The following is a 20,507-nucleotide window of genomic DNA, read 5'->3' on the forward strand; positions in this document are numbered from 1 at the left end:
CCCAAGGCAGATCTTGCAGATGACATAATCGCAAGAGTGATGACAGGCTGACCTATAGACGCAGCAACGAGGTCATTACGGACGTATAGCGCTGTTCTACTTTCAGAGGATTGATCTGATCGATACATTGTGTATAAATTAACGCGATGTGAAGCATCCACGCCGTGTTCGCATACAGCTACCTGAGGGAAGTTGTACTATTGTCGATGTGCCAGGGATGTCGATGTACCAGAGGGTGAAAGTGCACAGTGCCGCCTCATGCGTCGAAGATGAGCTTTAACTTGAGGAAACAAAACAAAAACAAATGTATCGGGTGACTCTATCGGAACTGGCCTTAGCTCGGGTTGCATTTTCTGTTTTCTTTTAATATTTTTCCAGGACGCAAGAGGCGATAGTCTGCTCTTTCTACCTCTCATACTTGGGGTGAAGGAAAGACGCGTCTCCTAAGATGCGCAATGAACAAAATAAAGAAAAAAAATGGTGTTCCTTCACGAACTTTTTGCGGGCGATCTATCAAACGGATTTAACGGCTACGATATCAGGTAGACCGAAAGGAACAGATGTTCTCATGTTGACAACTTCGTAGCTTTTATAATTAAAAAGTTAATTAATGAAAGTTAATTAAGACATTGCCTTAGGACCTTGCTAATGCCCTCCTAAGGAGTGCACTTCAGCATATGTTATGTTGCAATTGATTTCATCTTGGAAAACGTGATATACATGTATTTTTTTTTAAATATGTTCGCAGTTAGCTGGGACATCCTGTATTTACTAGAAAAAAGAAAAAAGAGGAAAGGTCAGCCAAACGGTTTGTCGGCTTGCTAATCCGCAAACAAATAAAACGAAAAGGAAAGAATTATGAAATTTATGAAACTAACAAACAACAACAACTTTATTTTTAAGATGGTGAATGGGGAGCTTCATCGCCAGGGGCGATACTCTGCCCCATTACTGATGGTGATGTGAGGAATGAAATAATGAGCCCCTTCACAGTAAGGTTCGAAGTCCTATGGTGTCCAAAAATGTCAAAAGTGCTTTGAGGGCACAGCGTTGGTGGACTGGATTTGGCCAGTGACGCAGCAATTTTGAGAGAGTGGGAGGGGGCGAGTCCAGATAAGCTAACAATAAGAACAATAAGTGAAAGAAGGATGAGATCGATTAAAGACAAACCAAAGACAAGGCAAAGAGGGAACCACCCGATTTCATATGTATTCTTGGTGTCATCCGATAGAGCGCGTTGGCCCCGCGGGATACCAGTTCCTATTCAAGATGTAGCAACACCTGGCAGTGACAGTGAAAGAGCCCCAAGGAAAGCTCTCGCACACGGAATATTTTGCATGTGCCCCAGACAGACGCGGTTAGAGATGCGGTTGAACAAATGTGTAGCGAATGCGCGGTAGATGAGTTTCTCGACAACCGATTGCACGTCTTTCTCAATCTTCAGTGTAGTGACGAATCCCGTTGCGAATCTCTAACGTGAGATGCGCCTCCATTAGAGTCCCAGACGAGCTAACAGATCAGCTAGTTGGAAATCTTTGGCTGACTGTAGTGATTAGACGTTGATGATTCAGAAACAATGTCAGATTTACCTATCTCCCTTCTTTATTTCGCTAGCCATATTACCAGAAGTGCGTTAGCAAAACAAACTCAAAGTGTTTGTGAATGCGATGATATCTACATTAAAAATTGGTTAATTCGGTCCTGAAGGGAATACGGGTTTATGTTACCCGTTGTAACGTAGTCAAAGTTACCAGTAGTTTATTCAGACCACTTAAACCGTCCAGTGCTGGCTACAGACTGTCCTGATGTCCTTCCCCACCCTTCCTCTTCATCTCGTTGCCACTTCTTCCTTTTCCGCCACTTGACGGGTACGCGGCAACACACTTCCGCCACACCCGTAATATCTGGCCGACTAACAAATATGAGACGACACATCCGTCATCATCACGATGTACCACAGTCCACATACCTTTCGTAAGAAGGTCTACTTGAGTTTCCATCTACTTGGAGTAATTGGTGGGTACGGCGTGCCGGCATAGGGTAAACGTTTATAGGTAGCTACACTGTATGTTTACCACTACCACACAACGCTTTCCTACACGCGACGGCTTTCCTACAAATCCTCGAGATATCCGTGTTCGGAATCAGTCGAACAATGACGTGACAGCAGACGTGTCTCCGTCCGTCCGTCCGTCCGTCTGTCCGCATTGAGCCACGGAGGAACTACGCGCGCCGCATACCACGGTTTTGGGGTAGCCTGTTTCTGATAGATGACACAACGCAGAGCTGAAAACGACATAAGACGTATATACTTAGCGTTGCTCAGTCACAGGGTCAGCAACAGGGATGGGCATAAACACATTTTTTTTAGTATTTAAATATAAATACAAAATACTCTGTTGAAAGGGGTATTTAAATACTCTCCATAAATACTTTTCAACGTGAGTATTTAAATACAAAATATAAATACAGTATTTAGATACCGTAACTACTACTGGTATGTGTGTGATAACATTCACAATGGGCGCTTCCTCATTTTCAGTGTCTTGCTCGAGGTATGCTCGTGGGTTTCCGGATGCGACGGACCCTTTAAAGCTGTTCTTGAAGTCCTCTAATAACCCGTAAAGGGGCGCTGCGGTGCAAAATTTTCAGCTTGTGGACTGAGAGGTTCTATTACCGTGACAGTAATATAGAAGGAATGGGATTATGGGATACCATAAATACTGTGAGGAAAATGTCATTTGGAATAACAGAAATAACGATGATCATAACAAATCAGCAACGAACACTAGCATTTATTTGTTAGATTATTGTGGCGATTTTGATATTAGAAGTTTCTCGAAGACTGCAAGTTTTAGGCATCTTCTGTTCGGCCATACAATCAGATTCGCAAACGAGAACAGCTTCTCCACAGGTGCCGATGAACAAATGTTTGTATTAAATTTGACGAGCATGCTTCGTACAACAAGGTAATTGGGTGGTCGCGACCGTTGTCCGCAACAACAGTGAGAAGCTTGCCTCTAAAATGGTTTGTCGCATGCGCATGCTAGCGCAAACACGGCATAACTGCGCCCCTCACCTTCACTCACCCTTCTTCCCGAAAGGTCAAATGCGAGGCAACTTTAAGATACGAGTCAGTATATAACTGTATTTAGGAGTATTTATAAAGTATTTAAAAGAATAAATACCCGAAAATTTGTATTGCAATATAATTAGAAATACATTTTTCGAGTCTGTATTTAAATACAAAATATAAATACACGTATTTATATTTTAAATAGTATTTTAATTACAATGGTTAGGGAAAGCTTAGGAAGATGAGTACACAATCTTCTGTGGCTCATCTCATAGAGTCAACAATACAACAATTTTAATTACAATGTATTTAAATACTGCCCATTCCTGGTCAGCAATCATCTTTATTTGCTGTGTCATGAGGAAGGTTGGCACCTCTGGTTTTTTACTATTGCGTCAATATCGGGTGAAAGCGATGGCGCAATTGCAACGTTGTTGTGTTCGTTTGTTATAGTTGTGAGCGTAACTTTGACTTATTCAGGTTCATCACAGAAAACGCCTGTCCGCTGACGTAGGTTGACACAGTTGTCTCGCGACGTAACGCCACGAATTATTACTATTAGACGTATGCTGTACCGACGTGGACAAGTTTGTCTGCGACAACATACGTATGTTGAGATACTTTTGTTCAACGTAAGAATAAAACGAAGCCGCACCAACTTCAGCGAACTTCTTCCGAACTCTTCAGCGAACTTTCTTCTACACTAATTACTGCCATTAAAATGATACAAAGCCATTCTACACGCTTTATTCTATAAAGCTATCATCGCACTAGCAGCATCACATCACTGAAAGAATCTCTGGGTTTGCCGCCACTTCAGATACGCAGGAAAATATCTCGACTTTGTCTAAGTATTTCATAAAATTTATCAGCACGCCGAATTGAGTACACAATTGATCACTCGCCCCTTTTACATCTCGTCCCGCACTGATCATTGTTGCAAAGTTCACATTCCTTCATGTAACGCTAATTCTTACTTGAATTCATTTTTCCTGCGTCCAGCAACTGAGTGGAACCACCTTCCACGTAGCATGGTTGAGATAACTAACCCAGACTCATTCCGCAAAGCAGTCTCTTAGCTCCTGTTGTTATAACATTGTTGTTTGTTATTGTACTGTTATCTCATACTATTTTTATATGTGTAGTTTTGTGTGTTCTTTTCCGCTTGTGATTAAGGGTAATAAAATGAAATGAAAAGTGAAATGAAACTTGTTCTTATCGTTACGTCGCACTGCAGGTCAATCAGTTTAATTTGTTAGTCGTCAGGAACGTTGTCAACATCTGCGGAAAACGGCGAGCCAAAAAGCTCCGTTTCAAGTCTCCTGCACTCGAAGAACTTTGCTCGAATTCACTTGGGAGATTACCAAGTTTGCGACTGAACCATTCCGTTTCTGGTGGCATTGAAGGCACCAACATTACAAATCGGACGTATGTAGGGTTCGCTCAGAAATTGTGGTAGGATGTACAAGGAATACCAATCAGGTAAAAATCAGACCCAAGGACAGGTTTAGAGAGCCATCAGCGAAGACGACGAAGGCAACACAGAGACAGACAAGGAACGTCGAACTTTCACCCTTTTATATGATTAACGGTTGATTATGGTTAAAGGGTGAGATTTCGACGTTCTCTGGCTGTCTTTATGTTACCTTTGTTGTCTTCGCTGTGTTCATGTGCCAACCGACCCGCTCGTCACTTAGTTAGAGAGTTATCGGCTATTACAGGTCAGTGGCAACAATTTTCATTCACTAATTAACGTAAGACAAACTGCACGAGTAGAGAGCCCAATGATGATGCCACAACCGTTCATGAAGCTGGGACAGAATATTTCTTTTTTATTTTTTGCTGGGTGGCCACGGGGGCCGCATGGCAACCCCATGCAGGCTGCCGCCACTTCGGCACCCCTGACATTATAAATAATAATGGTTTGTCTACCCAGTATGGCGACATGTTGCACGTGCCGAAGGGTAGGACTGCGGACAATTTGGACCACCTGGGGTTCTCTTGACGTGCGCCGGAAATATCTGAGACACGGTGCCTGAAGCAATGTTTACCTCCCACACATGACTACCGCCCTCGGTCGGGATCGAACCCGCGATCTTGAGCTCAGCAATCCAGCACGTTACCGACTGAGCCACCGAGGATGGTGCCTCTGAATTATAGCATACATCGGTCCGTGTGCACATAGCACAGGTGTTGTAAGCCAATTCCAATTGTGTTTAAAGAAGAAATATAATGACGCTTTAATGAATGTGAAAGTGTACCAGTTTGACTAACGTTTAGTTGGTGGCTATTATAGAAAATCTGATAGATAACGTACGGGATAATTACGATTACTTAGAAATTTACAAAGCAAAACTTGCATGTATAGATGCAAATTTCAAGCTACGCTTCGAAATTGGCGCTTCTTTCCTCCAAGGACGGAGTTGACGTAAATACTTCACCGCATCTTTGAAGGCGACAAGTCATCTAACAGAAAAAATAAAAGCGAAGCACCTTTTGCTGAATTCTTCGTGGCGAAACTCTATTGAGATGCATCATCGTATCTATCCAGGGGTTCACGCTCCAAGAGGTCCGTAGAGCATAAAAGTCATCTACCTATCCGTCACTTTGCTTGATAGTATGCAGTCGTGCGTCACGCAGGGAAAGCCTTCCTGTTTGCACGTCTTCGTACGAGGGCTGTGTGCGCATATGCGCAAAAAGAGGGCATTGCGCTGTCGCTCTGGATAAGATCATGAACATGCAGGTCCAATACTAGCCTAAATATATAATGCAACGCACTAGCAATGGTGTAATGATGTACTGTAGGGGACACGGTTGTCTAAAAATCAGCACTCCGTGGCTTATCTCATCTCAAATCTCCAGGTGTTGCAAAACTATTCCTTTCGAGCAGTAAACACGTGCAGCACATGGTCCATCTTCAAACACAATACTGGCAAAACACTTTCAAGCGCAACCGACGTAATATGGGTGTGCTGGATGCGTTATTTTCTTGCTCGCAACAGGTTTACTAAGACGGGTCTTGCGTAGTTTGTCTTGTGGCAGTAATAACTAAACATGCCGTGGTATAATGTGTTGCGATGTGGTATAGAATGAATGCCGTCCACGACGACTAAAAACTGTCCGGCACTCGCATCCTGGAGCTGGTTGTACTGGGTAGATGTCCTTCTCTCCTGTTGCGAGTCCCAAACTTGAGTTACTGTATAGACAAAAAGCCACATGTATTAGCCGTCACCCGCCGAGAAGCGAGTGACTCTACCACTGCTACATGATGGAGGGTGGATCAACACGTGAAAATGAGAGGTTCGTCAAAACCTTTGTGGAATTGAAATCCACTCCTCATGTTTTCAAGTGGCATGTGTTGTATACCATGCCGAAACTCCAGACGTTTAGATACCCCGAACGTGTGGTAAACGTGTGGGCTGCAACACGCAAGAAACGGAACCGTAACGTAACAAGGAGGCTCAATTGTGACGCCTGGCTTTAAATGGCAGTGAAAGGTCATCATCAAAGCCACTGTCTGTCATCGAAATTGACATAGAAGGAAACGCAAGGTGTGACAAGCATGTCGAAAAACAAGAAGCACAGTGGCAACTCCAACCAAACCAAGGCAAACAAGTCACAATAAACATGGAAATATGTAGAAAGGAAACTGTTGAGACTAAACCATTCCCTACTGGGGTCTGTTTTTGAGCGTAACGTGTTCCATGTGCTATGGGGAGCCGAGCAAGCACCGTTTTTATATTTTAGTTAAAAGCTAGATTTGGTGTATGTCCGTTGTTACCAGTATCTACGTCACCGTCCTGCAGTTTCAAATGCAGTTCACAGCCAGAAATAAAATTGAGGAAAGGTGAAGCCATAATATGCTGTTTCCCTTAAGTAAAGTATTGAGTCGTACTGCATGTGCTCAGCAACCCGTAAAGACCTCCGTTTCTTGTTTTTTGGTACGCTTCGTCTCCTAATCCTTGGTGTAATTTACAATTTTCTCTATTGAAAGCATGTCCTGTATAGCGGCAAAAACGTTCACTGATTGCCTATTCTAAACGCGCTCTAAGAATGTCTCCTAACAAAACATCACCCGCCACCGCGGCTGTAATGACGTTAAACAAAACAGTCCTATCTTACCTCCGTGCCGCAAATGCTGCATTTACCGTACACGAAAGACGCAGTAAACTTTTAATGGCGGAGACACTTAAGCTGGTCTAAACGCTCGCTGAAGCATTACCAGAAGAAGCCGGGTCAGTCATTAGCGCACTCCTACTTTCGCTCCTGTCGTTCTTTGTGCCGCCTCGACAACACAGCGTAATTGGCGGAAATTAAATTACACTTTTTGAAGCACGACCAGCCGGCGCTGCAGCAAACAACTAACCTTACTGGTTTAGCCTTGCCTGGTTCGTATTGAACGCCACTGGCGCCCGTCGATACGTTCGTTTACGTGTGGTGAGCACTCCTATATACGAGAGGTGTTCAAGTGAAACCGGGACTTTCTGTCTCCTGAGTGTACAAATGGCTCGCGCTACTTCATTTTCGTGATTTTCACATGCGACAAGCCTCCGCGTTCACCACGTGGTCGTCCAAAGTTTGTGCAAAACAGAAGACACGTGCTGGACAAGATGGCCGACAACGAGGTGAGCGCACACATCGAACAGCGAATTGACATGAAGTTTCTCGTGAATGAAGGCATAAAGCCATCTGAAATTCACAGAAGACTTCAGGCTCAGTATGGCCATGATACACTTAGCCGCAGCAAAGCGTTTGAGTGGTGCAAACGGTTCCGAGACTGCCGTACATCAGTGCAGGAGGATCCCGGCCGGGGCCACTCAGAGCCCAGTGTCAGAGTTCCTGAAAACATCCAACTTGTGGAGCGACTGATCCTAAAGGACCAACGGATAGCATGTCTCGAGCTGGCTCGAAAGACGGACCTTTCTGTGGGACACCGGGACACACACTGTCCTTTCCTAGAGGACAATGCACGCACGCATACCGCGCATCTCACGACACGCACCTTACAGGAACTTGGCTGGGAGTTGCTGCCACATCCCCCTTACAGTCCAGACCTCGACCCCTGCGATTTCCATCTCTGCGATTTCCACCGTATCTACCTTCAATGGGTACCCGATCATACAGGGCTACACGGGATCACCTGTGCTGACGCGGCTGCGAGACGCACCGCGCTTGATGCGGCCACGCCAGTGCCCCTACTGCCGCTCCCGGTGTCTGCGTGTCGCTTGCTATTACGGCGTCTCTGCGGCGACAGCACCCGCCAGTTTCTCGTAGACGCTATCCGCCCTCATGCATTCCTGCAGTGCATCGACCCCTCACTGGAGTTTGTCATCGGCTGCCGCTGTACCTGCGAAGAAGAGTCCCTTCTATATCGTCTTCGGCGGAATGTTGCCTTCACCCGCTCACTCCTATTAGGCCGCGTCGCATCTCCCACTTGCACCTGCTGCGCCACAGAAGACGATATCTCCCATCAGCTCCTCCATTGTCACCGTCACCCTCGCCATCGGGCCGTGCTCTGGCAACGCCTCTCAGAGCTTGGGTGCACGGACATTTCCCTCGCAACACTCCTTGGCCCCGTGCAGCGAGCTATCCAGTGGACTGTCACAAAGGCGGTGCTCCGCTTTCTCCGTGATACGGGCGACCTGGGCTCCCTGTGAGCCTCTTTTTAGGGAATAGCAAGCCGGCGTGCTGCGTGGCTGACCTTTCCCTTTTATCTTTCCTTTTTCTTTTTCCTCTAATAAATCCCCTCCACCCCCATGTGCGGGTGGCGTAGCCTACCAACGCCACGTTGATGCAGGAGGCATGCTTAATGTCTCCTCTCACTCCTTCGTCACGTGGACATGTGAGTGGTAGAGTCCTGCATGGGCCGACTTTTCCGGGCCCGACCCGGCACGGGCGCATCGAAAAATGGCACGGGCTCGCTCCGTATAAAAACGGGAAGGCCCGGGCCTTCCTGTTTTTATGCGGCCCGGCCCGGCCCAACCCGGTCGCCCAGTGAGTAGAGCCCGGCAGGGCCCGGTGACTCAGCGAGAGAGCAAGGCCAGGAATGACGCAATCACGTGATGATATGAACTAATAGTCCTCCATTCTGTGGAATCAGCTGCGTGAACCGGCCGAGTCAGACTCTCGGAAACATGTTTCTCGGCACGGCAGGGCCCGCGGTGCTGCCGTATTTTGTCGTCCTGGTCTCTGCCCGGAACGGAGCACACAGCCAATAAAAAGCCGTGAGGCTCGCAGGGCTCTAGTGGTGGTGGTAATGCGAGGACATGTAAAGTTGAGATGTCGTGTTCTACAGCCAATCGCCGCAGACGACACGGACCTGTTTTGCTATCAGCGGCTGCCCAATTGGGTGATGGCGGCTACGGCCGTGACCAGCACCTTAGTTATAGACTTGTTTCTACGGGCTGCGGGCTTGTCTCTGGCGCGAGTGAGCGGTAACGTCAGCGCCCCAAACTATGCAACTCGTGGTAGTTTACCAGACGACGGCGGCACCTTCAAAGACATGCTGTGTTCCCACTAAAGTTTTCCGTTGGCTTGCTGACTTTCTACAGCAGAGATTTGTATATGTACGCACACGGTGATGGAGCCACACCGGAAGTCGTGGTAACGCACGGGTACCACATGGTAGTGTGTTAAGCACTATACTATTTAACCTCGTCATGGTGGGTCTGAAGTCCTGCATCACCTCCAAGGTCAAGGTATCGAAGTATGCTGATGATGTTTGCATCTGGACAGTTGAAAAACCAAGACCTGCAATTCAGTGTCGTCTGCAGAGCTCACTGGACAGAATTATGCAGTACTTCACCAAAGCCGGCATAGATATATCGCGGGAGAAATCAGCAGCTCTCGCTTTCACAAGGAAGCATATGCACCGCTATCAGCCCTTTCTTACTGGATCGCCGATTAACCAGGTGAAACATCACAGCTTTCTGGGTGTCGTCCTCCACTGCAACTTGTCCTGGAAGAACACTTTGATCACCTTGATAAGAAGGTTCAGTGGTGGACCTCCGTCCTTCGTCCCTTTGCTGGCGCCAAGTGGGGTATGGATGAGCAGTCACTTCCGGCCTTTCATACAGAACACTTCTGTATGGCCTTCCTGTTCTTCACGGCATTTCGGAGACACAAGTTCAGTGGCTTCGGTGCTTCCTAGCACGCAGCCTGAGAATCTGTGTTGGCGTCCCCAGAGCCGCGGGTGTTCATAGCCGAAGCTCATGAAATACCAATTGAAGTCCTCAGGATGAGGTAGACTGTGCGTCCCTACTTATGCCTGATAGCTCATCACCTCCGTCACCCATTGGTAGCAAAACTTCATCGCCGAAAGCACAGCAACCTCTACAAAATCATTGCGGAAGCAAAGCCTAAATTTCTCTCGTTTGTAGTGAAGCCAATAGCGTTTCGTTTCCCCCGTGGTCTCTCACTGCCCTCGATCTCCCCCTGTATTTCGGAACTCAACGTAAAAAAAAAAAAAAAAAGAAAGTTCAGTGGCGACTTAGCGGTAAATGCGAGAGAAATGCGTTAGCATTAACCACCTTTTCCAGTCCATACTTGACTTCCGGGTATCCACTTCCGGTCTAAACCGAACTTCCGGTTGTACACTTCCCGTCTATACTTGCCTTCCTGTATCCACTTCCGGTCCAAGACTTCCGATTCTCCACTTCCGGTCTAACCTGACTTCCGGTTCGAGACTTTCGATTATTATATGTAAATCCATTTAATTAATCTTTAATTAGCCTGAATTACTTTCAATTACCCTGTAATCACCCTTTAATTACCGTAGGTAACTGCAGGTTATCTTGAATTTCATTTAATTCCCTTTAATTACGTTTGCTTGCTTTAATTACTCTCAATTCCTTTTTAATTGACGTTAATTACAGTTACATTGTATTTAATTACCTCCGGTAACCTGCGCTAACGGTCGGTAATTTTCCATTTCATTTAATATTTTGCTTAATTACATATCTTACATTAATTACTTTTAAACTCACCTTTCTTGCTTTAATTTCTTTTAATTACCTCTAATTACTTTCAGTAACTCTTAACTTTTACTTTGAATTACCTTCGACTACTTCAATTTCAAATAATTTACCTCCATTTGCATTTACCCTCTTATATCCCCTTTACATGTCCACTTATACCTCGGTGAGGCTTCACCATGTCCTACACACCTACACACCTACACACACACACACACACACACACACATACACATACACATACACATACACATACACATACATATACACATACATATACACATACATACATATATATATATATATATACAGTTTTTTCCATTTTGACACTCCTAATGCCAACGCATTAAAAGTGAGTTCACCGTCAGCCCTTCGCCAGATGTCATTGATGCATGATGTTAAAGGGACAGTCGCATCGACCACAGATCGATTCCGAAACCACAGTGAAATGAGATTCCCCGTTCTTCACTGACCATGACTGACGGACGGTTCCTCTACTACTGGCGGCTCATCTGCGGCATTTGTAATTCCAGAGGAAGCAATTTCACGTGGGTTCCGCCTATCGCACCGCACCTCGGCCACCTCTGCGGAGTTGTATGCCATCCTGTTATTCCTAAAGTCTATTTTGGATCACCACCCCCGCCTCTGGGTGGTTTGCACAGATTCGCGGGCAGCGCCGCAGTGCATAGACAACATGGGCATCCGTGGCTCCTTGGTTCCGGTGGCAGTGAACATCTTGACGACGCTCAAGGTTTTAGAAGACAGGGGCCACCGGTTGACCCTCCAATGGGTCCCTAGCCACATTGGCATAAGAGGCAATGAAGTAGCGGATCGGGCAGCTGCTGCGGCTCACCATCGCCGCTCAGCAGTCCCCATCATACTTTCGAATGGGGATAGACGCTCCCTCTTGTCCGCATTGACTTCGTCTTGGGCCTATCAGGAATGGTGTCATGACATCACCCACAGCAACACGGCGCTGTGTACAACTTGTGGTGTCCCGGCAGCAATCCGACACATTTTAGAAGACTGCAGCCAGTACGTATGCGAGCGACGGGCCTTTAAATGTCAACTTGAAATGCTCGATAAGAGGCCATTCAACATCTGCAAAGTTCTCGGCCCATGGAGTAACCCTGGACATCAGTGCCGTGCACTTGGCGCTTTTCTTTCCTTTCTGAGGGCCACCGGCCTCCTTCACGAACTGTAGGGATTTCCTTCCCTCGTCATCCTCTCATATGAACCTCTTTGGAATTGGGTAGGGTCCTGCACTCAACGCAGGGAAACATCCCACATCATCATCATCCATTCATCTATGTTGTTGTTGTTGTTGACCATGACTCCGAAAGTCCCATTCCGATCGACGGAATACTTTTTGCATAATTCGTGTGTAAGCGGCGCTACAGCAGACGACGGATGCGGTCGTCAAGCGGAACTCCCTGCTGAGAATCTTTAGCAACGTCACAAGGAATCTGACCAATAAGAACGTGGCGAGCCAGAGGAGTCCCCGCGGCTTGCAGCTTGCATCTTGCATGAGCAAGGTCAGGGAGACGAAGGCGAAGGCACATACGGAGATGGCGGACTCGGAACGCGGCGGAAGTGGCGAATCGTGCCGTTCAAATGCCTTTAGTAATAGCTCCCGTGACGAATATACTAGTTTGATGATGAACAAATTTTGATACCTGCCATTGATCTAATTTTTTTAGCACCACTGTTTTGAAAACAGCTTTCAAGACTGTAACTTCAGAGATCCTTGGCAGAGCATTACCTCTTGTCTATGTATTATAATAATTGTTATAATGACAGGCAGTAAGTTACGCAAATATGAATAAATCTTTGTGTTGACTGAGTGTTGTCCATTCAAGAGCCATTGCACAAGTCCACATCCAACTTCACGCACAGATATTTTTATTTGCTATGCACAGACAGTTATCAGCGTGCACCACACTGGCAATGTCCCTTGGGATCTGAAGCGGGGACTCACAAAAAAAAGAAACAGTTTCGTATGTACTTCAATTGCAATGAAAACGGGACGGTTGGACAGTAAATTGGGCGGTTTCATTATAACAGTGGTACACAGGAGAAAAACTCGGGGTGTTGAGAGGGGACCTGGATCGATCTCTGGGCACAACCAAGCGTAAAATTTTGGAAGGGTTGGTACATCCTGAAATGGACCCTCGTGCCTCAGACCCCACTACTCGAATAATGCACCTCCCTTTTACAGTAAGAGGTCTCTTACTCTCTACGGCATTTCCTATCAAAGCTCACAGGACAGCAAATTTGGCCAATGCTTATGTGACAGTGCCTCGTAGAACATGCAGCTTTTCTGTTGAATTGACACTACATCTCTGGTAGCCCCTTTAATGTCTGGAGGTAGGTGCATCATTTTACATTTAACCAGCAGTAATGTATAGCATTGCAAAAAAGGAAACAAGGGCTTAATCTCAACGCTGCATCAGCATCATTCATCGTCTCACAATAACGTTGTTGTTGTCAGCCTCTGCACAAAGATTTGGGTGGAGCTGAAATTGACCTTTTTTTTTTTCTTTTTTTTTCTTTTCCTTCTTTCAAGTTATTTTGTCTTGGCATGTAGCTGTGAGATGTCAGTAGAAGCCATGAAGTCATTCTCTTTACTTCTTGAAGTTGGATGAAGAAAGAACTGTTCTGGAAGATCCTAATTTGTCAGAGGCGTCGTAAAGGCATTAGTGTAGAAACCAGGTCTCTCAGCAAAATTGCCGTGCACACACGTACATTGTTTGATGCCGTTTCATGGATGGATGGGACTTGGATCAGCAGCACCTAGTCCTTCTATAACACAGAACGTCAAAAGTGCACCTCAAGTTGGATATGACAACCGCAAAAACCGCCGCCCTACAGCACACAAACAGTTCACAAACAGCGAGATAAAAGGAAACTGGGAAGTGGTTTATGGCGCTTATGTTACGGACAGAGGTACTGCTTGTATATAGTGCCTGTTTCTAACACCAGAGCACACAAGCAGCGTCAGTTCTTCCTTTTAGTGATCGGGGTTCATAGTTTGCGAATTGTTCTGTGTCCAAAAATTGTAAACACATTATATGTATTTAAGTAATATACGTACCACTTGCGCTTGACCCTGTCGAGCTGCCTGCAGCTGTAATACACATGAAAACCAATCATGTCTACCACATTCCACAAAAGTCACAGGTTCAGTAACAGGGAAAGTTTCATGATAACGCGTCCGACAACGAGAAAAGCCAATCACGTTCATATGAATGGCATCATGTTCTTTTACTTGTTTATTGTATTTTATTTATCTAGTTATTAATCATAGGTTAGGGGATACCTTACGTTGTACCGATTTCGTCTTTTGCTGCTAAGTTACTCACGCACAAGAGTGACAGATCCGATTGGGAAACTACATAGATATTGTGACTTACTGTCGAAGTTGCTGGCTCGCTTTGTTCGTGGAACACTGTCGGAACGGCGTCAAGTTTCAATTCGTTCCTTTTTTGTGTTAATCCAAGTTGCACTTGCACGATGATCTCATCCAGGTACACATTATCGGTGAAATGCGAGGAGCATACACGGACAGCATGAACACTCCTTGCTTCATCTGGATACCCTCTAGTGATGTAGCTGCTTCCAACTTTCGCTTCGTCTGGGGTCTGGCTGTAGCTGTATCCTAGGCGTGCGAAATCAAACATCGAGGTTTTCGAAGGAAGTTTTCCTGGAGTCAGGAGCGCTGCGTCGGTTTCCAAACGACATCTCACGCGAAGGATGCAAGCGTAGAGATAGTATCCGCGTTACTAGAAAGTGTCACATGTGAATACGGGCGACGTGCCGGAAAAAACAAAGCAGCCCCAGACTTGGCGGCAGACAACTGCGTCCTTCACAGCGGATTAGCCAGATTCCACCTTGCGTCACGCGATATTGTTGGCGCTGGCGCTTTCGAGGATCGAAACGAAACCGGATCTTTTAAATTCGATTCCTCATCACCCGGTCAGTTTTGGAAGGAGAAAATTTGGCAAATAGCTCGGTGGTAGTGTACCGAACACATTGGTATTGGATTCGTAACCACGGTTCCGGATGCGACAGTCCCTTTAAGCGTGTACGCTGAGCATACTGCCGTCTACACCGACGGGTCCTGTGCACCTGTAAGTTCATCGGCCGCCTTTGTTATTCCATCGGTCCAAGTGTCTCACGGATATCGCCTCGCACACTGCACTTCCTCTACGTCCGCGGAGTTTTACGGCATCTTGTCGTTCCTGCGGTATGCTCTGCGCGAGGCTCCGCGAATGTGGGTTGTATACACGGACTCCTGGGCAGCCCTGCAGTGTATAGAGAACATGGGTTCGTCAGGTACATTACCTCCAGTTGTCATCGACATTCTCAGACACGTCAAGCGTCTGTGCGACGTAGGTCACTCCATCACTTTTCAATGGATCCCAGGTCACAGTGGAATAAGCGGAATTGTAGAGTCTGACAGAGTGGCTGCTGCTGCCAGACGACGTCAGGCGGTGGTACCGAATATGTCGACCCCTGGTGACAGGAGGACATTCATGTCTGCTGTGATACAACCAATGGCGGCGCAGCAATGGCGGAGGGACATTACAGATAGGTCCTTGTACGCAGTGCATCCAACATTGTCGTTTTCCCTCGCAGGCCCGTTTGCCCCGCGGTCTCTCTTCCCTTCTGCACCGATTTCGCCTCAATGTGGCTTTCACCCCGCAGTTCAGACACAGACTAGGGCATGCTTCAACCAGCTCGTGTTTCAACTGCGGCATGGTGGCAAGCATCCAACACGTCCTTATCGCTGCCCTCTGTACAGTTCTGAGAGAGCAACACTCCAGTCTCAACTGACCCGTATAAACAACAAGCCGCTCAGCCTTGCGCGCAATCTTCGGTCCTTGTTCTAACCCTGTGCAGCACCGTCAATGCCTGCACTCATTCTATCTGTCCTTGACGTCAACCAGACTGCTCGATCTCCTCTGACCTCACAGCTTTTGGCATGAATGCGGAGATGTGATCTTCACAGCACTGCATCTCCGGTGGCCGACTGGATGAACTACTATCCCTATCAATTACGACGCACCCGCGTGTGTGATATCTCATTTGCGCATGTCATGTGTGTGTGTGCGTGTGTGTATGCCACATCTTTTTCATTGTCATCACACTCATATATTATCCCGCATGCACTGTGAGGTATGGTACTGCAATTGTTGCGGTGAAACACCTCATCGCATCGTCATTCATGTAGTTGTTCTTGCTGCACCGCTTTCCTTGGCGCCATACCCTCTTGAAACACCATGCAGAACCCGCTGATGGAACTACCTACTGTTGGATCCGTGGCCGCTTGGGCTCGAAATGGCGCTACGCAAACTTTGCTGCAACAGCCCTATCGCTGTATGCGGCGCACGCGCAGCTGTGGAACAATCAACATCAACAACAATATGCCTACGATTTTTCAGGATGAATTTTGCTGGAGCGACGAAAACAGTCGGGATGAAACGTTATCACAACATAACGAGGAGAATGCTAGTACATGAGTTCACTGCTGATTCGACACAGTATGCACGGTACAAATAGTTGTCCTCTCGGAGCCAGTTTATGGATGAGCGTATATGCACTATCGATGGTTCCGTGAAGCATTGCGCCTTCAGTGTAATGTGTACTTCCTTATATTCACGAGGAGTATACGTTGCACTCAGAAGAATGCGCTTTTCTTCATTCTTTTTTCAGAAAGCACTTCCGATTCGTAAATTTGTTATCCAACGCAGTAAGACTACTGCACGGAACGAAACGAGATAGATGACTTCGTATTGTGAGAAGAACACCGCTCCGAGTGCACACGGGCGTCCGATAGCTGCACTGGAAACAGCAGCCGAAGTTGCCTCAGATAGCCCGCGATTGGAAACTATGGTGCCACAGTCTATACGTACGTTGTCGAATGCATAATTTGTGCTTGCTTCAATAGGAAGTTATTTTTCACTTTCCCTAACTTTGCCGAACGATCTATATCAGTTAACTTGCTACACAAGTGGACAGTACTATCACGTTTACTTTTTGTTACAAAATGTGTTACAAATGTTTACTTTTTATTACAAAGTATAACGTCTATTTCGTAAATATATTTTTCGCTATATCCGATCTACACTATGGTATCTTTCAAAGCGGCAATTTTCTCCGCTACGTAGGCCGTGCCACAGATCCGATAAGGTTGAAATTTTGCACACAGGTGGCCTCCTGATCCTTCAAAGCTTATTACGCTAATGCATCAGCAGGGACAACAGGGGTGACTCGAGACGCTCGCCATCGATATAGTGGTACCATGATATGTACGTAGAAGAAATACCAAACAACAGCTTTATTTGGAGATGATGAATGGGGGAGTTCTATCACCAGGGGCTAGAAGAAAAAAATTCAACACATAATTTGAGATGTTCTATCTGGTTCTGCATTAAATACGTACAACTTTTGTCATAATCATTCGCTCTGCACGGGTCCACACGGTGGAGAGCAGTCGTCCTCAATCAAGCAAATACATGCCGGCGTACACATACAGCTACTGCAGGGAGCGACTACTCCAATACAAGTGGTTGACCTTCATTCGGTAATTAGAAAATGCTGCGTAACATGTAAAGCGCGAACTGTTGAGACATCCACACATGATCCCGCTTACGAGAACCACAAGAATACTTTACAAGCCCAGTCAATCGACCAGTCATCGATCTGGTGCAACACCGTTATTCACAGTGCATCTGAGCGGTCATTTAATCGTTCCTCTTTATACTGATCTTTCTACGCAGTAATGTGATCGGTGTTCTTTCTCCTTTTTTACCCCTTTGATACTTGTATCAATATTTTGCCGGTACAGAATCGTTTGACCTTTCCTGCTTTCGCTATCGGGACGTGCTCGGATCATTTTGCAGAACATATCTGCAGGTTTCATAAATACAGTCGCCTTTTACTTGAATTTAAGAAGGATGAAATAAATCGGTCAATAAGGGTATGTTTTTGTCAAGGTATTGCCTTTTAAGTCTTATACGAAAGTATTTGATTATGCTTAGTGGCACACAGAGTATTGTTCTCCTCGAGTTTGATTTCGCCAGCTATAACACCGCTTTAAATTTAAGCATTCAACAATCTACTCTTCCGTTCAGCCAGTCCACACTAATTCATAGCCAGTTCAGTACGTATGGAAGAAGATGGTTCTGTTTATCTACTACCTTTGTACCTCATTGTCATCTGCGTGTGTCGAGATTTCGGCGCACGTTAAAGAATCCTCAAGTGCGCAAAATTAATCCCCAGACCCGACCACTGTGCTCCTGATCGCAGTTGTCTCCTGACGTTAAGACCCGAATTATTTAATTATCGTCTGCACCATAAGAAGCCTTCAACCTCGTAGAAACGGAATTTATAAAACATGTAGCTGCCGAAAGATTTCCCTTCTCCTTTCTTTCTCAGCAACTTTGCCTTATCATGAGGTCTCTCACTACCTTGCACGACACAGTTGTCGCAGAAAAAGGTACACGACAAAATAACAGATGCTTGAAAGGACGGCGCACAGTTTATGAGCCCCCCCCCCCCCTCTCCCGCCCAATAAAAAAAAAAAAAACGAAAGACGAAAGAGTCATCGTGTCGCATGCATTTCTCCTGCAACTCACAGGTTACCTCGTTCACGATTACACCACGTAGCTCGCATTCGGCCACTTTATGCTCCACTAACATCTTGCTGTATCTCTGATAATCGAAGAAGTTCATTACTGCATTTCTCTTTATTATAGGCAGGGCAATTGTTATCTCGTTTTCTTTTTTTATTCCTCACGTCTGTCCGTGTATCCACTGGTGTGCATTTAATAATTCTTCATTAGTTTTCTAAACTTCGCCCGGCGCAATCTTCCCTTCATGGGGAATTACAACATTTATCATTTGATTGCATGCTCTTCGTGTGTACTATTTTGAGAACGCCATTCAGAACTCTTTTTGCACCATCTTTGCGTTATGCTAAGGTGCACGGCCTTCACGCATCGATTTCCTTTTAACGATTTTCAGAGAACACGCATATATTGCCGGAATCATCTTCAAGAAACTTCCAGGGCAGGCACGAAACGGTACATCTCATCCCGGCGCGTGCTGAAGAAAATGCAAGATTACAGACACATCGCCTGCTCTCTGGCAAGCGCACGTGCAGTTTCTAGACTTTTCGGCGCGACGCTTAAATGCTTGTGCGCTCCGGCTGGAGCATTCATTCTTTGGACTCAGTTGTGTTCAGAGAGCTATCACTCTTGTGCTTTTGCGACCAAGTAGTTTAATAAACCGTTTGCTGTTTATTCGACGACTCGCCGGCCCATTTCGCTTCGTGACAATATGATATGCCTGTAAAGCGTGCTTTGTCTGCATAACTTAGGTGTAGTGCTGTGATCAGTACGACAGGCGCGTATTTCTGCCTCTTCACGGAGGAATCAGACCCTTCAAGGGTTTTTATATGAAATTCGGAGTTTATGACTTCAGGAGGCATCAGTTTAGTAATATTCGAGGGTCAGGAAGCTTAACAGCTCGCAACGAAAGAAAAAGGAAGGAGAAGAAACCAACGAAACTCGGAATCTATGACGCGAGACTTCTTCAATCATGATCTCTCGACACACGAAGCTCCATGTCTGATCTAAGCTGTCTTCTATTTGTCTAAGCGTCCGCAAGTAATCAATTCCTGTAGGTTGTGATAGTCGTGGCGATGCCCACTCGTGTGTGGCCAGCAACGGCGAGCTATCCCCCCCCCCCCCCTGTAAGTAGTGTTTTGCTGGATAAATTTGAAGGGTGCTTTCAGTGTTGAAGATCAAAGGACGCCCCCAATCTGCTGCGAATACCGTATGGTGCAAACGTACCACCTATAAACACTTGCTACGTACTCCGTACTAAAGTCGCTTAGCACTCTTGCCGCAAAAAAAGAAAAAACAAGAAAGAAATAAATACGGCTACGTAGGCTTGATTGTGACGTCCGGGCTCAAATCATCCTTTCTCTTACTCAAGCAGCTGTACAAAAAGAAAAAAAAAACAGAACGAAGCAAGTATGACAGAGACAGGGATTATAGAAGAAAAAAAATTAGAAGCGGAAGAACGAGGGAAGGAGCGGGACGTGCGTATGATAGATAATCTTCAACCTCCAGAACATGATGTACTACCAATCTATTTGGAGATTTCGACTCATTTGAAGATCCCCTGATACAACGCGCTGGAAAAGGGGAAGGCACGAACACAGGCACTTTAGTCGCCCTGTCAAACCATTATTGAGCCGATCCCAAAAACAAACGATCCGCCGTAAAATGGCGTTGCCCGGCAACCGAGACATTGAATGGACATTTAAGAGAGATTTATGCCAACCTTTCAGGGAGATCAGTGGAGAAACACGGAGACCTTTGTCTCTGCCCCTTTCGAGCGAGACGTTGTTTTTCTGCCATCCCACGCAAATGTGTGAATGGAATTAC

The 20,507-nt window shown here is 46.0% G+C and overlaps 1 protein-coding gene across 2 annotated transcripts in view; it reads left to right on the top strand.

Moving 5' to 3' along the window:
* Positions 1 to 20,507, top strand: part of LOC135383975 (uncharacterized) — a 98,198-nt gene that overhangs the window by 37,999 nt on the left and 39,692 nt on the right. The window contains exon 1 of one of the 2 annotated variants that reach the window (XM_064613246.1): positions 4,643 to 4,797. The exons of the other annotated variant lie outside the window; for it this stretch is intronic. Within the exon in view, the coding sequence (XP_064469316.1) occupies positions 4,716 to 4,797 (82 nt within the window). The 5' untranslated portion in view covers positions 4,643 to 4,715. Of the gene's footprint in view, positions 1 to 4,642; positions 4,798 to 20,507 lie in introns of those variants that run through there. 2 annotated transcript variants of the gene reach the window in all.

Source organism: Ornithodoros turicata, chromosome 2 (assembly GCF_037126465.1).
Source record: "Ornithodoros turicata isolate Travis chromosome 2, ASM3712646v1, whole genome shotgun sequence".
In the NCBI taxonomy this organism is placed as follows: domain Eukaryota; kingdom Metazoa; phylum Arthropoda; class Arachnida; order Ixodida; family Argasidae; genus Ornithodoros; species Ornithodoros turicata.